The sequence below is a fragment of the Rhinoraja longicauda genome, chromosome 29, assembly GCF_053455715.1.
Source record: "Rhinoraja longicauda isolate Sanriku21f chromosome 29, sRhiLon1.1, whole genome shotgun sequence".
In the NCBI taxonomy this organism is placed as follows: Eukaryota; Metazoa; Chordata; class Chondrichthyes; order Rajiformes; family Arhynchobatidae; genus Rhinoraja; species Rhinoraja longicauda.
Window position 1 is genome coordinate 5,636,603 of NC_135981.1, and position 21,097 is coordinate 5,657,699.

Consider the following 21,097-nt stretch of genomic DNA (forward strand, 5'->3'; position numbering starts at 1 on the left):
GTTCACAGCTTCTGACCCGCGGTGATTGTCGCACTACGCGGTCTGGGGGGCACGCCGTGTGTTGCGGACAAGCGCTCACCCGGGGCCAGGGGTCGCCAACCTTCTCCGTCCCGTTTACCCCAGACAAATTTTCAGCCAGAGAGTTGTGAATCTGTGGAATTCTCTGCCTCAGAAGGCAGTGGAGGCCAATTCTCTGAATGTATTCACGAGAGAGCTAGATAGAGCACTTAAGAATAGCTGATTCAGGGGGTATGGGGAGAAGGCAGGAACGGGGTACTGATTGAGAATGATCAGCCATGATCACATTGAATGGCGGTGCTGGCTCGAAGGGCCGAATGGCCTCCTCCTGCACCTATCGTCTATTGTTCTAATCAAGAATTTATCCATCGCTGCCTTAAAAGTAGCCACTGACTTGGCCTCCACAGCCCTCTGTGGCAATGAGCTCCACAGATTAACTACCCTCTGACTAAAGACGTTCCTCCTCACCTCCTTTCCAAAAAGCGCCCTTTAATTCTATAGCAATGGCCTCTGGTCCCAGACTCTCCCATCAGTGGAAACATCCTCTCCACATCCACTCTATCTGTGTCTTTCATTATTCTATACGTTTTAATCAGGTCCCCTCTCAATCTTCGAAACTCTAGTGTGTGGAGGTCCAGTGCTGTCAAGGGTCGAGACCCTTCTTCTCAATACCGTTGCCCACAAGGCTAAATTCTCAGGTCACTGCTCTGGTTCCTTAAAGAGCCAAATTCTGCTCTCCCTCCATTTACAAGTTTGCAGATGATAGCAAAAGGGCCACCTGTGGTTTGGGGGCTGATCTCAAACAATGAGGGCAGGGAGTGAATGAAGGAGAGAGTGAGCTGACAAGCAAGGGCGGCACCACAACAACAACCTCAATGTCAGCAAAATGACGGAGCTGGTGATCGACGCCAGGAAGGGCCTGTTCCTGTATGTTCCTTTGTTGTATGTTTTCTACGGAAAAAAGGTGGGGCAGGACAAAGCCTGGCAGTCACAGGTGGGTGTATACAGGTGAGATGGTGGGGTGGGGGAGGGGATCGTGATGGGGAGATGATTGGACACAGGCCAATGTGAATTCTCCAAGTTTTAGGTAAGTAACCTTAAGTCTTAAACCGCCTCCCCACCGCTTCCCTCAATAAAGAGGGGGCTACATCGAGGGCTCCGAATGCAATAGACCGGCCTTGTGTATTTAACTGGCATGAATGTGGAGGCAGCTAGAATGTTGGGGATCCAGTTTTCCCCACATTCCCCTGTCAGGAGGTGAGCTGATCCTCCCGCCCGCGGGGCAGCGGCGCCGTGTACCTGTCAGACAGACGGCAGCGAACTCCAGCAGCAGGTGGGTGCAAGCGGGGACGGGGCAGCTCAGGCCACCGTGCGGAGTGGGGGGATTCAGTGTGGATTGCCAGGGGCGGCGGGTGGGGAGGGGGTGGGGAGAGGCGGTGGGCGGGGTGGGAGAGGGGAGGGTGTGAGCTGCGTTGGTGGGGAGGGAATTGGGACAAGAGGAGGGGGGTGAGGTGGGGAGGGGAGGTGCGGTGACGGAGAGGAGGGGAGAGGGGAGCGGATAAGGAGGAGGGGGGCACCCTGGAGGAGAGGAGAGGGGCGGTGGGGAGGGGAGTGGATGAGGGGGGAGGGGAGGGATGGGGAGAGGAGAGGGCGGGGGAGGATTGCTTGTGAACAAATCTCCCCGCTTGTTCCCAACCCCTGGAATTCAATTCTCACCCGAGTTCAAGAACCGCGTTACGGGGACCCAGCGCCGGAGATTAACCCGGGTCAGGAGATTAACCCGGGCCAGGCACTTTTGAATGTCAGGCAGGTCAGCGGGTCAGGCAGCATCTGAGGAGGGAATGGACAGGAGACATTTCGGGTTGGAACCCTTCTTCGAAAGGGAGTGTTGCATTTATATAACACCTTTCACGTCCCTCGGGACATCCCAGAAGCACTTCACCCTTCACTGTTAACTTCACCGCCACCGTAAGGGTAGGTAATGAATGCGGGTCAGATGTCTTGTTTATCAGTGGGGTGCAGGAAGCAACTGCAGATGCTGGTTTACACCAAAGATAGACACAGAATGCTGGAGTAACTCAGCGGGACAGGCAGCATCTCTGGAGAGAAGGAATGGGTGACGTTTCGGGTCGAGACTCTTCTTCAGATTGTTGGGGGTGGGGGGAAGTGGAATCTGTTTGAACATTAAATTCTCCAACTTCCCCAACCTCCTCTTTCTCCCCCTCCCTCCCCAAATCAGTGCGCTCCCACTATCTCCCACCCACCACCCCAGCCAAGAAGGGTCTCGACCCGAAACGTCACCCACTCCTTCTTTCCAGAGATGCTGCCTGTCCCGCTGAGTCGCTCCGGCATTTAGTGCCTGTCTTTCAGCGACTGGTCACGTTGTTCGAGAAATATATAATCCTTTAAAAGTCGGTGAAAGTAAGAGTTGCAATTTTTTTATGGAACCTTTGGGAATTACGGGATGTCCCAAATGGCCGTAGTGAGAATTGGAAGCACAGTCCGCGTTGTGAACGCACCAGCTAAAGTAATCGCAGAAAGAATCGTCAGACAGCAATCCACCTGCGCTTTAAACCCTGGTCCTATCGCGTCTATCGGAGGTGTGGTGGGACCGAGTGAATATGGGGCAAACTATGGGGGTGGGATGGACAGGGCACCATCCAGGTGTGCCGCCCACGGTGTTTGTAGATTACATTTCTAAATCTTTCACAAATGAATCTCCCCATGGCAAACATATGATGGTGTTAATTGATGAGGTTCACTGATGAACATCGAGTTATTGGCCAGTTATCAATGAGCACGCAAATCTACTTGGACCAACTCCAAGGCACCTCCCTCCTCTTTCTTGATCTCACAGTCTGCTCCATCACAGGAAATAGACTAAAGACTGACGTCTATTACAAACCCACTGACTCCCACAACTATCTCCACTACACTTCTTCCCACCCTGCTTCCTGCAAAGACTCTATCCCCTACTCCCAATTCCTCCGTCTACGCTGCATCTGCGCCAAGATGAGGTGTTCCATACCAGGGCATCCGAGATTATCTCATTTTTTCGGGAACGGGGGTTCCCCTCTCCCATCATAGATGAGGCCCTCGCTCGTGTCTCCTCGGTACCCCGCAGCTCTGCCCTTGCTCCCCCTCCCCCTAGTCGCATCTGAGACGTAGTCCCCCTGGTCTTTACCTTCCACCCCATCAGCCATCGTACACAACACAGAATCTTCCAAACTTTCCATCACCTCCAACGGGATCCCACCATGCGCCACATTTTCCCATCTCCGCCCCTTTCCACCTTCCGCAGAGACCGTTCCCTTCCGCAACTCCCTGGTTAACTCATCCCTTCCCATCCAAACCATCCCCTCCCCAGGTACCTTCCCCTGCAACCGCAGAAGATGCAACACCTGTCGCTATACCTCCTCCCTCGACTCTGTCCAGGGACCCCGACAGCCCTTTCGGGTTAGGCAGAGGTTCACTTGCACCTCCTCCATCCTCATCTACTGTATCCATTGTTCAAGATGTGGACTCTTATACATAGGCGAGACCAAACACAGACTGGGGGATGGTTTCATGGAACACCTTCGCTCAGCCCACCTGAACTACTAGCTTCTCATTTTCACCCTACAAAATCCCTCGTTTTCCATATCCCTAACCAGTCTGAAGAAGGGTCTCCATCCAAAACGTCACCTTTTTCTTCTCTCCAGAGATGTTGCCTGTCCTGCTGAGTTAATCCAGCTTTTTGTGTCTATCCTCAGTTATTAATAAGTCACTGTGCCACAGTGCCATATCATATTATAGATTCATTGAGTGATACAAGGTGGAAACAGGCCCTTCAACCCAACTTGCCCATGCCGGCCAACATGTCAATAGACAATAGGTGCAGGAGTAGGCCATTCAGCCCTTCGAGCCAGCACCACCATTCAATGCGATCATGGCTGATCACTCTCAATCAGTACCCCGTTCCTGCCTTCTCCCCATACCCCCTCACTCCGCTATCCTTAAGAGCTCTATCCAGCTCTCTCTTGAAAGCATCCAACGAACTGGCCTCCACTGCCTTCTGAGGCAGAGAATTCCACACCTTCACCACCCTCTGACTGAAAAAGTTCTTCCTCATCTCCGTTCTAAATGGCCTACCCCTTATTCTTAAACTGTGGCCCCTTGTTCTGGACTCCCCCAACATTGGGAACATGTTATCTGCCTCTAATGTGTCCAATCCCCTAATTATCTTATATGTTTCAATAAGATCCCCCCTCATCCTTCTAAATTTCGGTGTATACAAGCCCAATCGCTCCAGCCTTTCAACATACGACAGTCCCGCCATTCCTGGAATTAACCTAGTGAACCTACGCTGCACGCCCTCCATAGCAAGAATATCCTTCCTCAAATTTGGAGACCAAAACTGCACACAGTACTCCAGGTGCGGTCTCACCAGGGCCCGGTACAACTGTAGAAGGACCTCTTTGCTCCTATACTCAACTCCTCTTGTTACGAAGGCCAACATTCCATTGGCTTTCTTCACTGCCTGCTGTACCTGCATGCTTCCTTTCATTGACTGATGCACTAGGACACCCAGATCTCGTTGAACTCCCCCTCCTCCTAACTTGACACCATTCAGATAATAATCTGCCTTTCTATTCTTACTTCCAAAGTGAATAATCTCACACTTATCTACATTAAACTGCATCTGCCATGTATCCGCCCACTCACACAACCTGTCCAAGTCACCCTGCAGCCTTATTGCATCTTCCTCACAATTCACACTACCCCCCAACTTAGTATCATCTGCAAATTTGCTAATGGTACTTTTAATCCCTTCGTCTAAGTCATTAATGTATATCGTAAATAGCTGGGGTCCCAGCACCGAACCTTGCGGTACCCCACTGTTCACTGCCTGCCATTCCGAAAGGGACCCATTTATCCCCACTCTTTGCTTTCTGTCTGTCAACCAATTTTCTATCCATGTCAGTACCCTACCCCCAATACCATGTGCCCTAATTTTGCCCACTAATCTCCTATGTGGGACCTTGTCGAAGGCTTTCTGAAAGTTGAGGTACACCACATCCACTGACTCTCCCTTGTCAATTTTCCTAGTTACATCCACAAAAAATCCAGTAGATTTGTCAAGCATGATTTCCCCTTCGTAAATCCATGCTGACTCGGAATGATCCCGTTACTGCTATTCAAATGCTCAGCAATTTTGTCTTTTATAATTGACTCCAGCATCTTCCCCACCACTGATGTCAGACTAACTGGTCTATAATTACCCGTTTTCTCTCTCCCTCCTTTCTTAAAAAGTGGGATAACATTTGCTATCCTCCAATCCACAGGAACTGATCCTGAATCTATAGAACATTGAAAAATGATCTCCAATGCTTCCACTATTTCTAGAGCCACCTCCTTAAGAACTCTGGGATGCAGACCATCAGGCCCTGGGGATTTATCAGCCTTCAGTCCCATCAGTCTACCCAAAACCATTTCCTGCCTAATGTCCCAGCTACACTAGTCCCACCTCCCTGCGTTTGGTCCATATCCCTCCAAACCTGTCTTATCCATGTACCTGTCTAACTGCTTCTTAAACGTTGGGATAGTCTCAGCCTCAACTACCTCCTCTTGTTCCAATGGCTGCCTGTTCCATTCACCCACCACCCTTTTTGTGAAGTTACCTCTCCGATTCCTATTAAGTCTTTTCCCCTTCACCTTAAACCTATGTCCTCTGGATTTCGATTCCCCTACTCTGGGCAAGAGACTCTGTGCATCTACCCGATCTATTCCTCTCATGATTTTATACACCTCTATAAGATCACCCCTCATCCTCCTGTGCCCAAGTCCCAACCAACTCAACTACTCCCTATAGCTCAGACCTTCTAGTCCTGGCAACATACTCGTAAATCTTCTCTGCACCCTCTCCAGCTTGACAACATCTTTCCTATAACATGGTGCCCAGAACCTAACACGATACTCTAAATGTGGCATCACCAACGTCTTATACAACTGTAACATTACCTCCCAACTTCAATCCTCAATACTCTGACCGATAAAGGCCAATGTTTTGTATGTTTCTTTGAGTCTATGTGCTCGTGGTGCTGCTACACCTGTGATGTACCTGCACTTCATTGTACTTGGGCGTATGACAATGAGCTCACCTTGACTTGACACAAAACTTGACTGTCCATTTTCCTCCACAGATGCTGCCTGACCCGCTGAGTTCCTCCATCACCTTCTATACCATCACCTATAGCTCCTTGTGCCTTCTTCATAATGTATGTTTGGTGAAGGGTGGCTGACCTTACCATTGGCTCTGTTTCTGCCTTCAGAGAGATGCTGCCTGACATGCTGCGTATTTCCATCGTTAATGTTATGCTTAATGTTTGTTCGTTTTTAGAGCCATGTTTCACAGCATTACCAAGAAAATTGTGGAAGAGATTGACCCTGACGGCTTCACGCTGTTTCCTGTGAAAAGCCCGTATCATTCTCAAAACTGCAAACCACTTCACCTAGCCATCAAAAAGAAGAAAAAACTATTTTCCAAAAGAGAAAATTATGTTCCGACATCCGTCACACTGACTGATATATTGATTGATGGCCAAGATTTAGATTTTGGTAAGATATGGCATTTTTAACATGTTCCTGATCACTGCCGTCTAGTTTAAACACGTTACGTTGATGACAAATGTAGAAGCAATGTTGTAAAAGGGATATGATTGCTTTGTAGTTAAGATACCCAGAATAATGTAGACATGAGGAACTGCAGATGCTGGAATCTTTTATAAAACACAAAGTGATGGAGTAACTCAGCAGGTCAGGCAGCATCTGTCGAGGGAAGTGGACACACGACGTTTCAGAGTGAAGAAGCGTCCCAACCTGAAATGTCACCCATCCTTTCCCTCCACAGATGCTGCCTGACCTGTTGAGTTCTTCCAGGACTTTGTGTTTTGTTCAAGGGTAAACGGTGACAATTCAGGTCGGGATTCTCGTTCAGACTAACTGTGGTCCCCAGAACAATGTCCACTTTCCAAAGTCACACTGTGACAACTGGAAAATTAAAAATGAAATAATTAAATGAAATCCCAATGAAAAGCCGCCGTCGGTACAAATTTCAATCGTTCAATGGTCCTTTTATTGTCACAGTGTGAAGTGCAAACGCACTGTGAAATTCTTTTCTTGCAAAGAGTCCAGTAGAGTATTGCAAAAACCAAGCACATCCTCGATTAGCAAATTGTACAGAAATAGTTCACTGATCCCACTTGCAAGAGGCACCATGTTTTGGCGCCATTTCCAAGAAACTGCAGATTGCATGGACTCAGTGGGCCGAAGGGCCTGTTTCCATGCTGTCTGTAAAGTAAACTGAACATCATGTGAATGGGTTAAAAACATCTCGTGGTATCACCGTAGCTTCGTGAACACCAGGGAATAATTTTAACTTCAGAATGAACCACCCATTAAATGTTTCATTGTATATTTGTCCTTTTGGGTTTATTAAGAGCAAGCAGAAATTGGTAGATGGAGTGAAGATAGTGTATGGTTAAGTTTCCTGCTAGAGTCTAAAATTACAATAACATTGCCCTCTACTGAAACTCTACTGTGGAAACATCTAAAATTCTTAAAGGATAGGACAGGTTAGATGCAGGAAAAATGTTCCCCATGTTGGGGGAGTCCAGAACCAGGTGTCAAGGTTTAAGAATAAGGGGCAGACCAATTAGGACTGAGATGAGGAAAAACCTTTTCACCTGGAGAATTGTGAATCTGTGGAATTCTCTGCCACAGAAGGCAGTGGAGGCCAATTCACTGGATGTTGTCAACAGAGATTTAGATTTAGCTCTTCGGACTACAGGAATCAAGGGATATGGGGAAAAAGCCGGAACGGGGTACTGATTTTGGATGATCAGCCATCATCATATTTGCTGGCTTGATGGGCCGAATGGCCTACTCCTGCACCTATTTTCTATGTTTTCTATTGTTCTCCCTCCCACGATGGGTGCAAACACAACGTTGATTCAGACTTGGAATTTCTGAGACCATTCGTGGTGTACACCATCTGTAAGGAACCTGGGTATCTTGCATCAGCAAAGCAAGAAATAAAAAAGAATATTTTTCAATTACTTTTTACATAAAGCAAAGACATTCATGTTGAAGTTCTACGGTCTTATTATTTAACAGATTGTGAATATGTTTACCAGATCAATGATTCAACAGTCCATGATCTGTCACAGATGCAAGTGCACAGTGAAATTCATTTTGCATTTACTGCACACACAGGCGCCACCATGTTAGGTGCTATTATTCAAAGTCCAAATTCCGGTCGGCCCACGCGACCGACGAGCCTTCGACATGATGAGGAAATGAGACTCCAGATAGATTTTGTATATTATCCTGCAGAGTTTTCCGGGCCAGAGAGGCGTTCTCTGTTATCTGAGAAGATCGCGACAATCAGGACCGTCTTAACGCATGGGCCTGATGGGCACTTGCCCGGGGGCCCACGAGCATAGGGGCCCCATGCTGATCTGTGTATGTTAAGTGACTTGCAATAAATAAATACTAGTTTAAAAATGTAGGTTCAATAAGTGCTTTTTTCGCAACATTTTCGGTCCCTAAGTGCTTCTCACAGCGATCTGTAAGTGCTTTTCGCAACAATGTAGCACCCTAAGTCCATCGCGAAGTGCTTTTCGGTAAGTGCTTTTCGCCGGCACGACAGGGGGGGGGCTGGTAGGGAAAGGGGGGTGGGGGAGAGTAATGGTAGGGGCCCCAGTACACTGCTTTGCCCGGGGGCCCATAATGCTGTAAAAACGGCCCTGACGACAATGCTGCTTAAGGAGAGACCAGTATCACCAACAGCAAGTTCCTGTTCCCATGTGCGTCTGACAGATGTCGATGTCACTGTATGGTTAATAAACACTGGCCAGTTCTCCGACATTGTAACAGAAAATTGCGAGCAATAGATAACAGTCAATTTCTTTTCTTTTCCCAGCATTGCATAGCTCTATCATCGGCAGCTACTCTTTCAGCAACTCGGTCGGTGCCCAAGCGGGTGCGGATGTCGGCCTTGTTAAAGCAGGGGCGAGCGTCTCAGGAAGTTCCTCAGATGCCATGTCAAGTGTGGAAATGAGAAAGCAAACAATCTCTGTAGTCACGCTGCTGGATGTTGCCAAAGGCAGGTAATCATTTGCACGGCACCAATGGTGCAGTGGTAGAGTTGCTGCCTTACACAGCCAGAGACCCGGGTTCAATCCTGACTACGGGTGCTGATTGCGCCTCGTTTGCACGTTCTTCCTGTGAGCTCATGGGTTTTCTCCAGGTGCTCTGGTTCCCTCTCACACGCCGAAGCTTATAGCTTTGTAAATTAATTGGCTTCAGTAAAAATTGTAAATTGTCCCTAGCATGCAGGATGGGGCTAGTGTACGGGGATCGCTGGTCGGCATGGACTAGATGGGCTGAAGGGCCATCTCAGTGTTTCCACACTGTATCTCCAAACTAAACTAACCTCACCCCAACCCAGGTTACCAATCCAAAATAAGATGACAATCTCAATGAAGAATGCTCCCAACCTGAAGTGTCGTTTGTCCATTTTCCACCACAGATGCTGCCTGACCCAACGAGTTCATCCAGCAGGTTGATTATTACTCACAGTGTATTTCTCACTTCAATGTGGTGTTTGACAGCCTCTTGTACTTTGCTTATTTGAGAGTGAAAACCGCTGGCACCTTCTGTCAGATTCAGCTTTGCTTTAACTTGTCTTTCCAGAAAAGTAAGACGTTTATAATTGAGCATTTTTTAAATAGATTTTCTGATATTCAGAAACATTCCACATTTTTTGCTGCTTTGACAGTTGGCTGAGGGAGAGAATCATAGAGTCATACAGCGTGGAAACAGGCCCTTCGGCCCAACCTGCCCACACTTACTAACATGCCCATCTATACTAGTCCCACCTGCCTGTGTTTGACCCATATTCTTCTAAACTTGTACTATCCATGTACCTGTCTAAATATTTAGTAAATGTTGTGATAGAACCTTCCTCAACTACCTTATTCGGCAGCTCGTTCTATACACCCACAACCCTTTATGTGAGAAAGTTACCCCTCAGGTTCCTATTAAACCTTTTCCTTCGAAACCTTAAACCTATGTCCTCTGGTTCTCGATTCCCCTACTCTGGGAAAGAGACTGTGCATCTACCTGATCTATTCCTCTCATGATTTTGTACACCTTGCTTTATCTTTTCTTCATTTTAAACTACACTTGGATTATTACACACAGAATGATTCAAGTTGTTGTTATTTTTATTGACGACTTTGGTGAGCTTCAAATATAAGGTGCAGGGTGAATTGAAAAACTATTGTCTAACTATATCATCCATGCCATCATCTCCTCTTCTTTCAGAACTGATTAGTACCATTCTTCTTCATTCTATGTTTTCAGGAAAGTGAACAGAGAACATTTGTTTGCGAGAAATCCGAAGAATGATTTCCATGTGATACTGGATGTGATAGAGACGGAACAAGAATGTACTGTAAACAGCTCATTGAAGGCCGGAACAGGAATTAAATTCCTAGTAAAGTTTCTGGAGGGGAGTACAACGTTTCTACTTGGCTTCAAGTGGCACTGGGAGATCAGCTGGTAGAGTTGCTGCCTCACAGAGCCAGAGACCCTGCTTCAATCCCAACCTCGGGTGTTGTCTGCGTGGAGTTCATAAGTTCATAAGTTATAGTTGGAGGATTAGGCCCTTCGGCCCTTCCAAGTCTACCATACCAGTCAATAACGGCTGATCTATCTTCCCCTCTCAACCCCATTCTCCTGCCTTCTCCCATTAACACCTGACACCCGTACTAATTGAGGATCTATCAAATCTCCGCCTTAAACATATCCATTGACTTGGCGTCCACAGCCAACTGTGGTAATGAATTCCACACATTCACCACCCTCTGACTAAAGAAATTCCTTCTCATCTTTCTAAAGGTACATTCTTTTATTCTGAGGCTATGCCCTCTAGTCCTAGACTATCCCATAGTGGAAACATCCTCACCACAGTCACTCTATCCAGGCGTTTCACCATTCGGCAAGTTTTAATGGGTGCCCGCTCATCATTCTGACCTCCACCGAACACAGGCCAAGTTATGTTAACCCAATCATTCCTTGGATCATTCTTGTAAACCTCCTCTGGACCATCCCTGTGCACATTCTCTCTGTGACCACCCGGTCATCCTGTTTCCTCCCACATCACAAAGACATGGGGGTTCGTGGGTGAATTGGTCGCAGTAGAAATAGTCCCCAGGTGTGTGGGAAGTGGATGAGAATGTGGGATAACATAGAACTAGCGTGAACGGGTGATCGATGGTCGGTGTGGACTCAGTGGGCCGAAGGGCCTGTTTCCATACTGTATTTTTAAAAATAATATTTGTATTTTTAAGTTGTGTGCAATTCTTTATCCGTCAAAGCTGAGAAAAAGTTAAAACATTTCTGTGTGTAACTTTTAAAAAGTTTAAAACTTACCCTTTCTGGGACTATTTAAAGTGGATCATTTGCAATTGAGTTTGAAAAATGATTTGATGATTTAAACCATTTGGAATCTATTGTATTGATAATTGTTGATGAACTCACTTCTTTGTTTTACCATCAATGCTTTTCTGATAAAGTCATTGACCCACTCTCCACCGATGTAACGTGTATTTCCAGTATTCCCTCTTATTTTTCTGCAGCTTTTTATTAACCGTCTCACCTTTCGAGAATAATTTGCTGCCCCCCTCAGTCATGAAAAGTAGTGGCGGACTGTAATTTAAATTTCCTCTTCAACTTTCTTCATCTTTTATTCCTCTGATGGGGCGGCACGGTGGCGCTGCGGTAGAGTTGCTGCCCCACAGCGCCCGAGACTCGGGTTCGATCCTGACCACGGGTGCCTGGCTATTCGGTGCTTCCACGTTCTCCTAGTGACCATGTGGGGTTTCTCCGGGCGCTCCAGTTTCCTTCCACACTCCAAAGACGCACAGGTTTGCAGGTTATGTGTTGGAAGGAACTGCAAGTGCTGGTTTATACCGAAGATAGACACAAAATGCTGGAGTATCTCAGCAGAACAGGCAGCATCTCTGGAGGGAAGGAATGGGTGACGTCTCGACCTGAAATGTCGCCCATTCCTTATATGCTGAGATGCTGAGTTACTCCAGCATTCTGTGTCCATCTTAGGTTTGTTGGCTAATTGGCTTTAATTAAAAGATTGCAAAATTGTTCCAAGTGTTTAGGATAGTGCTCATGTACGGGGTGATCGCTGGTCAGCGCGACCTCGGTGGGCCGAAGGGCTTGTTTCCACGCTCCATCTCGAAAGTAAAGTCCAAAGTCTGATTTGTATGGCCCATTATAGCTTTAATTAAAATGTCAAATCTCTGTACACAACAGCAGTTCCTTCACTTGCGTTATAGTTGGGCCGTCTCCACATTCTCTCCAAGACAGTTTTCATAGGATTAACTTTCACAGTTAAATATTGTAGTTTTGTTTGTTGCCTTAGTTTATAGCTGATTTCTTTGTGAGTAGAGAAAAGAAGTTAACTTTTCCAGCTGGAACATCTGTTGCGTACAAGGTCGCTGAACTGATGATTACTCCAAAAGATACTCTGGGTATGTAAAAGTATAATATCACAAAGAGAAGCAACTTTTTGAATCTCAGATTGATTAATAAATTGGTTATATTTCTTCAGCCATTTGGCTCACAGAACGAATAACTGTTCTAATACCAGATCCTATTTTCCTGTTTCCTTAGATTTCAATTTTACAACATACACCACGCTTTCGGGAACGATAAGTAAGTTGCCTCACACTTTCTATTTCACTCTGGGAAAAAAAACTTTTATTTTACTCTGGAAATGCCACAAATCCAAACACACCCATTTTGTGTGACCCCCCCCCCCCCCCCCCAAGGAGATGAGGAGGACTGTTGTGGGAGTTTGTGTACTATCTACTGATCCTCTATCTTATAACTTTTTACTTTTTATGTTTTCACAAAATGTTTATAATAACACAAATGGTGGACGATGTGGGGACATAATGTGTCGTGGGCACGGTGACGCAGCTGGTAGAACTAGTGCGTCACAGAGCCAGAGACCGGGGCTCAATCCTGACCTTGGGTGCTGCCAGTGCGGAGTTTGCATGTTCTCCCTGTGACCTTGCAAGTTCTCTCCCACATACCAAAGGCATGAGTGTTTGTATGTTTGTAGGCTAATTGGCCTCTACAAATTCCCCCAATCTGTAGGGCTTGTATGTGAAAGTGGGATCACGTAGAACTAGTTTGAACGAGCGATCAATAGTCGGCATGGACTCGGTGAGTCAAAGGATCTGTTTCCATGATGTGGCTTTCATTTAATCAATAAATAGGTCCAGGACCTTTAGCATGAAAACATTTCCCTACCTCATCATAACAAAGATAAGCATCATTTCTCTTTGTCACAGGGGAATTTTTCAAAATACCTTTTTTGGAACATAAGAAATAGAGGTAGGGGCAGACCTTACAGCCCATTTTGATGAATAAGTTCTGATTAAGGGGCTTGAACCTCAGACGTTAACTCTATTTCTCCTTCCAAAGATGCTGCCTGACCCGCTGAGTGTTTCCACCATTTCTGTTCCCATTGAATCCTTGTGCCTGTCCCATCGTTCAAAAAGATCACAGCTCATCAGTGCCACTTAGAGACAGAGTGTCTTGCAACGCGGAAACAGGCCCTTTGTCCCAACTTGCCCACACAGGCCAACATGTGCCATCTACACTAGTCCCACCCACCTGCATTTGACCCATATCCCTCTAAACCCATCCTATTCATGTATCTGTCTAAATGTTTCTTAAACGTTGCACAAAGTTAAATGTTCCAGCACAGGGAACGTTTCCCTATCGCTGGAATCCCTTAATATGAAAAAAATATTAGTTGTCTCCTTTGAACATGCCATAAATGAGAATCATTCTGCAAGACAGCCAACATGCAGTAATAAGGATAGACATAAAATGCTGGGGTAACTCAGCAGAACAAGCAGCATCTCTTGAGAGAAGGAATAGGTGACGTTTCGGGGCGTGACCCTTCTTCAGATACATAGAGTATTAACTTCACAAGTGATAGGAGCAGAATTAGGTCATTTACCCATCAAGTCTACTCTGGGTTCAGTGTTGAGGTGGATAGAAAATTGGTTGGCGGACAGGAAGCAAAGAGTAGGAATAAACGGGTCCTTTTCGGAATGGCAGGCAGTGACTAGTGGGGTACCGCAAGGCTCAGTGCTGGGACCCCAGTTATTTACAGTGTATATTAATGATTTGGACGAGGGAATTGAATGCAACACCTCTAAGTTTGCGGATGACACGAAGCTGGGTGGCAGTGTTAGCTGCGAGGAGGATGCTAGGAGGCTGCAGAGTGACTTGGATAGATTAGGCGAGTGGGCAAATGCATGGCAGATCCAATATAATGTGGATAAATGTGAGGTTATCCACTTTGGCGGCAAGAACAGGAAAGCAGAGTATTACCTGAATGGTGACCGATTGGGAGAAGGGGAGATGCAACGTGACCTGGGTGTCATGGTGCACCAGTCATTGAAAGCAAGCATGCAGGTGCAGCAGGCAGTGAAGAAAGCGAATGGTATGTTGGCATTCATAGCAAGAGGATTTGAGTTTAGGAGCAGGGAGGTTCTGCTGCAGTTGTACAGGGCCTTGGTGAGACTGCACCTGGAGTATTGTGTGCAGTTTTGGTCTCCTAACCTGAGGAAAGACGTTCTTGCCTTAGAGGGAGTTCAGAGAAGGTTCACCAGATTGATCCCTGGGATGGCGGGACTTACATATGAGGAATGACTGGATAGACTGGGCTTGTACTCGCTGGAATTTAGAAGACTGAGGGGGGATCTTATAGAAACATATAAAATTCTTAAGGGGTTGGAGGGGCTAGATGCGGGAAGATTGTTCCCGATGTTGGGGGAGTCCAGAACCAGGGGTCACAGCTTAAGGATAAGGGGGAAGTCTTTTAGGACCGAGATGAGAAAACATTTCTTCACACAGAGAGTGGTGAGTCTGTGAAATTCTCTGCCACAGAAGGTAGTTGAGGCCAGTTCATTGGCTATATTGAAGAGGGAGTTAGATGTGGCCCTTTTTGCTAAAGGGATCAGGGGGTATGGAGAGAAGGCAGGTACAGGTTACTGAGCTGGATGATCAGCCATGATCATATTGAATGGCGGTGCAGGGTCGAAGAGCCGAATGGCCTACTCCTGCACCTATTTTCTATGTTTCTATGTTTCTATGCCAAACATGTTGGTTCTATAGTCTTGTGCTTTATTCATCACATGTACCGAGGTACAGTGAAATTCATTTTTGTATACAGTTCCGTACAAGTATCACTATACATAAGCACTTAGATACACATTAGATAAGCATCTCAGATACAGTACAAGTGTACAGCCGTGGTACACTGGGACAGTATAAAGGGTCGCCAGTTTGGCGCCATTTCCAAGTCCCAGTTGTTGTAAATGCAGGGGTCTTGGTCTGACCGTGAAGGCCCGTTGCCATGGCGACGTTGCAGGGTCGTCCGGGCCAAGCGTAGCCGCGGTGTCCTCCACCGCTGTAGGCCGCGCCCGGTCCGCGCGCTCGGCCTCTTGGAGCGGCGCCCGGTCTAGCCGAGCCCCAGGCTGCTGCAGGGCCTCCAGCAAGTGGGGCCCACTCCCCCGTCCAGGCCGGGCACTCCCTCTATGATTCCGCGAAAAATCTCAGTCCCATTGTTTTCCAATTTGTTGTTCAGATTTTGGCTTCAATTGTCAGGATCATAATTGAGCTGGTGAAAGATTTTACGAGAGATTCCGTCTTTTCGATCTGGGTGATAATTCTCTTTCATCTTCAGGATTTAACCGGAAAGCCCCACTTGTTGATTTACTTTCTGAGCTGGCGAAACTGGGTGCGGACAAGAAACCACTGTTCATCAACGTGATCCTTGAAATTCTTGTCCGTAGTGACAGCCTTTTGGTTCTTGATGAAATGGTTTGTACCAAGCGTTTTCTCACTTGCTTCTTTTCCTTCTGGCAACTTATTCCAAAAATTCACCTCATCTGTATGAAAAAGTCACACCTCAAAATGTTTCACCCACATCTTAAGCCTTGGGATCGTGGCTCTGAGCATGGACAGGAATACAAAGTTCAACACAAAGTGGGGTGCTGACACTTGGCTGTATGTCTTGCACTGTTGCGTACACATGGAACATGGAAGTGAACAGAGGAGCAGGCCCTTCGGCCCACAATATCTGTGCTGAGCATGATGCCAAGATAAACTAATCTTCTCTGCCTGCACGTGATCCATATCCTTCCATTCCCTGCATATCACACGCATATTCAAACGCCGCTTAAATGCCTCTACCATGTCTGCCTCCACCGCCACCCCCGGCAGCGTGTTCCAGACACCCACTACTGTGTGTGTGTGTGTATGTGCATGTGTGTGTGTATGTGCATGTGTGTGTGTATGTGCATGTGTGTGTGTATGTGCATGTGTGTGTGTATGTGCGTGTGTGAGTGTGCGTGTGCACCTGTGCGTGTGTGTGTGCATGTGTGTGTGTATGTGCATGTGTGTGTGTGAGTGTGTGTGTGAGTGTGCGTGTGCACCTGTGTGTGTGCATGTGCGTGTGTGTGTGTGCCTGTGTCCGTGTGTGTGTGTGCGTGTGTGTTCGTGTGTGCGTTTGTGTTTGTGTAAAATAAACTTGCTCCACACATCACCTTTAGACGTTCCCCCTCTCACCATAAAGCTATGCCCCCCAGTCTTTGGCATTTCCACTCTGGAAATAGGGGACCAGACTGTCTACCCTACTTATACGTCTCATCATTTTATACACTTTTGTTAGGTCTCCCTTCAGCCTCCAGCATTCCAGAGAAAGTAACCAACTTCCCCTATTGTCCATTATCCAGCGTCCTGGGAAACCACTTCTGCACCCTCTCCAAAACCACAGTGAGGTTGGAGCACCTCTCTGGGGAAGAAAGGGAATTCTGTGTTCGGCTTTAGCCATTGTACACCTCAGAAACGTTTTCAAGAGAGAGATAGATTTAGCTCTAAGGGCTAACGGAATCAAGGGATATGGGGAAAAGCAGGAACGGGGTACTGATTTTGGATGATCAGCCATGATCATATTGAATGGCGGTGCTGGCCCGGAAGTTCTCAATATTGTAAGTCACCAGTTCCAGAGACACAGTCCAGTGCCACGATGCGGCAGAGGTGAATTGGACAGTACCCGAGCTTATGGATGGTCCTGTTCAGAAACTTGACACAGAGGGGGAAAAAGCTGTCCCTGAACCTGATGACGCGCACTTCAATGCTCCAGTACCTTCCACTGGACAGGTGCAGGGAGAAGGAGGAATGGCCGTGTTGAGGCAAAGATTTGATTATGTTGACTATATTTTTGTGGCAACGTGAAGTGCAGATGGAGTCAATGCAGGGAAGTCTGATCTGTGTGTTATACTCCACTTGCTGACCATGCTGTACGTTCTCAGCTGGACCAGATGTGTGATGATCTGCAGCCTGACTTCAAAGTGCTGGATCAGACGGAGGAAGATAACAGACCGTGCGTGGAGAAGATATTGGATCTGTTAGGAATTAAGAAGGAAGTTCCTCCAGGAGAGCTCCTCGATCTCACCCCAGAGTCCAATGGGATCATACAGGCGATAAACATTCTCATCCAGTCATTCAGCGGTAAGATTTGAAGTCTATTATAATCCCTCTCAGTTACAGAGCGTGTCTGTACAGAGTTTGTACGTTCTCCCCGTGACCTACGTGGGTTTCCTCTGAGATCTTTGGTTTCTCGCACACTCCAAAGATGGACATATTTGTAAGTTGATTGGCTTGGTGTTTAAAATGTAAAATTGTCCCCAGTCTGTGTAGGGTAGTGTTAATGTGTGGGGATCGCTGGTCAGTGTGGACGCAGTGGGCCAAAGTGCCTGTCTGTGTTCATGCCGTATTTCTAAAACTCAAAGTAAAACTAGACAGTATGGATCAACATATCTCCCTCTGCCTCAGCTGCCTCAGTCGCAAGATGTAAAACCCACTTTTTTTAGTTTATGGTCACGTGTACCGAGGTTCAGTGAAAAGATTTTGTTGCGTACTAACAAACACGTATTGTCCCCTTGTGCAAACACGGGGCTGTTACAAATTTGTTTAGACTTTAGACTTAGATACAGTGCGGAAATAGGTTCTTCAGCCCACCGAGTCCGCACTGACCACCAATCACCCTGTATACTAGCACTGTCCCACACACGAGGGATAATTTACAATTTTACTGAAGTCAATTACCCCACAAACCTGCACGTCTTTGCGATGTGGGAGGCAACTGGAGCACCCGGAGAAAACCCACGCGGCAAAGCAGAGGAATGTGCAAACTCCGTACACAGCGCCCGTAGTCAGGATTGAACCGGGGCCACTGGCGGTGTGAGGCAGCAACTCTACCGCTGCGCCACCGTGCCGCCACAAACGATATTTTCGTGTGATTCTGCGAACAAGCAATGAGAAGACAAAGTCTGGTGATGGGTTTGGATGGGATGATGGTGTTAAAGGCTAAGTTAGGGTTGCTAAGTCGGAGTCTAACATGTGTGTCTGTGTGCATGCATGCATGTGTGTGTGCATGCATGCATGCGTGTATGCTTGCATGTATCTCTGTGTGTGCATGCATGCGTATGTGTGTCTGTGTGCATGCATGCATATGAGTGTGTGTGTGCATGCAGGCATGTGTGTGTCTGTGCATGCAGTGTGCACAAATGCATGCTCGTATGTGTGTGCACATGTGGAAAGAAACAAGTTAGATTGAGAAAACAATTAAAAAGCAAATGAGCTCCTGGTCTTTATTAGGATAGATGTAGAGTAGAAGAGTGAAGAGTGATTTCGGGAGAAAGATTGAAGGTGAATCTCTGTGAAAAACGGGCTTAACTGTAACTGGAGTGTTGCCTGTCATGCTGCCCACGGCTATTTGGGATGAGAGTGGAAACCCTGGTGCAGAAAAGACTTGATTCATCCCACATTCAAGGAATGATTCTCCATGAGTAGAGAGGGACAATGTATCGCAGGACAGTGTGACTGATTCTGCTTCTTTTTCAGAAATGGATCCTGAAACTTTAATCCTGTTGGCAAGCAGTGTTAAGGCAGAGATTACAACCAAACATCTAAATCTGGTAAGAATTAAAACAGTAAAACAGGTAAAGAAATAAAGCAAGTGTTCCTGTGAGACACAGCACAATTTCCCTGTGCTAACACTCTCCTCCGCCTGGCAGAACTTATCCTCACTCTCAACAACTTCTCCTTTGACACCTCCAACTGGCTCCAAATCAAAGGTGTGGCCATGGGCACTTGCATGGGCCCCAGCTATGCCTGCCTTTTTGCCAGCTAAGTCGAACAATCCTTGTTCCAGGCGAACACTGGAATTGGATCTGCACTGGATTGGATCCGCCCCGATAGGGCGGCACGGTGGTGCAGCGGTAGAGCTGCTGCCTTACAGCGCCAGAGACCCGGGTTCGATCCTGACTACGGGTGCTGTCTATAATGGAGTTTGTACGTTCTCCACAAGACCCTCGTGGGTTTTCTCCGAGCACTTCGGTTTCCTCCCACACTCCCAAGGCGTACAGGTTTGTAGGCTAATTGGCTTGGTGTAAAAATGTAAAATTGTCCCTAGAGTGCATAGGGTAGTGTTAATGTGCGGGGATCGCTGGTCGGCGCGGACTCGGTGGGCCGAAGGGCCTGTTTCCGCGCTGTATCTCTAAACTAAACTAAACTATGAGAGGGTGTTGCAAAGCCACAGGGGAAGGCTGAGGCTTTGCGACTGTCTGCATTGCTGTTGCAGAGTTAGCATGAGCTTGAAGCATTGCAGGGGTTACGGGGAGAAGGCAGGAGAATGGGGTTAGGAGGGAGAGATAGATCAGCCGTGATTAAATGGCAGTGTGGACCTGATGGGCTGAACGGCCTAATTCTACTCCTATCCCTTATGACCTTATGATCTCTCCTGCACCTTTATCGTTTTATGACTGTGATTCCCATTCAATTTCCAGGTGACAATAATTGATGACAAGTACTTCGATCGGTTACGATATCTACGTGACCCCCTGAAGGTCGAGGAAGATCCTGAGAAGGTTCTGATCACTGAGCTCACTGACGAGGAGTTTGAAATAACTCAGCTGTTGCTGGATGATTTTGGATTTCAACTGGATAGAGAAAGTGCTTCGTTTTTGCGCATTAAGAACCGTAAAGAACGAGACGTACTTTGTCTCTTTGCTGCTCTGTATGGTCTCAATGCATTACGTAACTGAGCAGATGTGTTGTGCTTCATGCTCATTTTTCATGCTTCTTCTCTGACATTAGTTCATAAGGCATTGGAGCAGAATTAGGCCATTCAGCCCATTGAGTCTACTGCATCTTGGCTGATCTATCTTTCCCTCTCCACCACTTTCTCCTGCCTTCCGCATAACCTTAGCCCTTACTATTCAACATTCTGTCAATCTCCACTTTAAAAATACCCAAAGACTTGGCATCCACAGCCGTCTGTGGCAATGAATTCCATAACTTCACCACTCTTTAGCTAAAGACATTCCTCCTCATCTCCATTCTAAAGTCAGGGGTCTGTCTCTCTCAAGGCACACCCAGTCTCCACATGTTAAAAGATGTCACGTAAAAAGCGTGCATCTGGAGAAATACACTATTCTTACTAATCAAAAACCTGGCAATCTCTGCTCTAAATAATTCCAAAAGATTTGGGCGGCAGCGGTAGAGTTGCTGCCTTATAGAGCTTACAGCGCCGGAGACCTGGGTGCTGTCTGTACGGAGTTTGTACGTTCTCCCCGTGACCGCGTGGGATTTCTCCGAGACCTTCGGTTTCCTCCCACACTCCAGGTGTACAGGTTTGTAGGTTAATTGGCTTTGTATAAATGAAAATTGTTCAGTGTGTGTTTCGTATAGTGTTAATGTGCGGGGATCACTGGTTGGCACGGACTCGGTGGGCAGATGGGCCAGTTTCTGCGCTGTATCTCTAAACTTAAAAAACTAAACTTGGTCTCTACCACCGTCTGTGGGAATGCATTCCACAGATTCACCACCTTCTGACTAAGGGAATTCCACCACATCTCTTTTTCTA

At 46.9% G+C, this 21,097-nt stretch overlaps 1 protein-coding gene across 1 annotated transcript; it reads left to right on the forward strand.

Annotated features, from left to right (window-relative positions):
- Nucleotides 1–904: 904 nt before the first annotated feature.
- LOC144607542 (gasdermin-A2-like) lies at nt 905–20,276 on the forward strand. The gene is made up of 9 exons (XM_078424436.1): nt 905–1,026; nt 6,398–6,615; nt 8,981–9,167; nt 10,426–10,558; nt 12,503–12,611; nt 15,851–15,987; nt 17,481–17,679; nt 19,075–19,148; nt 20,019–20,276. Exons 1-9 carry the CDS (start codon nt 905–907, stop codon nt 20,274–20,276), a joined length of 1,437 nt encoding a protein of 478 aa, XP_078280562.1.
- Nucleotides 20,277–21,097: the final 821 nt, after the last annotated feature.

Bases quoted from the DNA above. Each gene is read 5' to 3' on its own strand.
- LOC144607542 (XM_078424436.1), top strand. From the start codon at position 905: ATGACGGAGCTGGTGATCGACGCCAGGAAGGGCCTGTTCCTGTATGTT. The intron at 9,168-10,425 runs GTAATCATTTGC...CTATGTTTTCAG, and splicing joins CTGGATGTTGCCAAAGGCAG to GAAAGTGAACAGAGAACATT. The intron at 12,612-15,850 runs GTATGTAAAAGT...TTTCATCTTCAG, and splicing joins TACTCCAAAAGATACTCTGG to GATTTAACCGGAAAGCCCCA.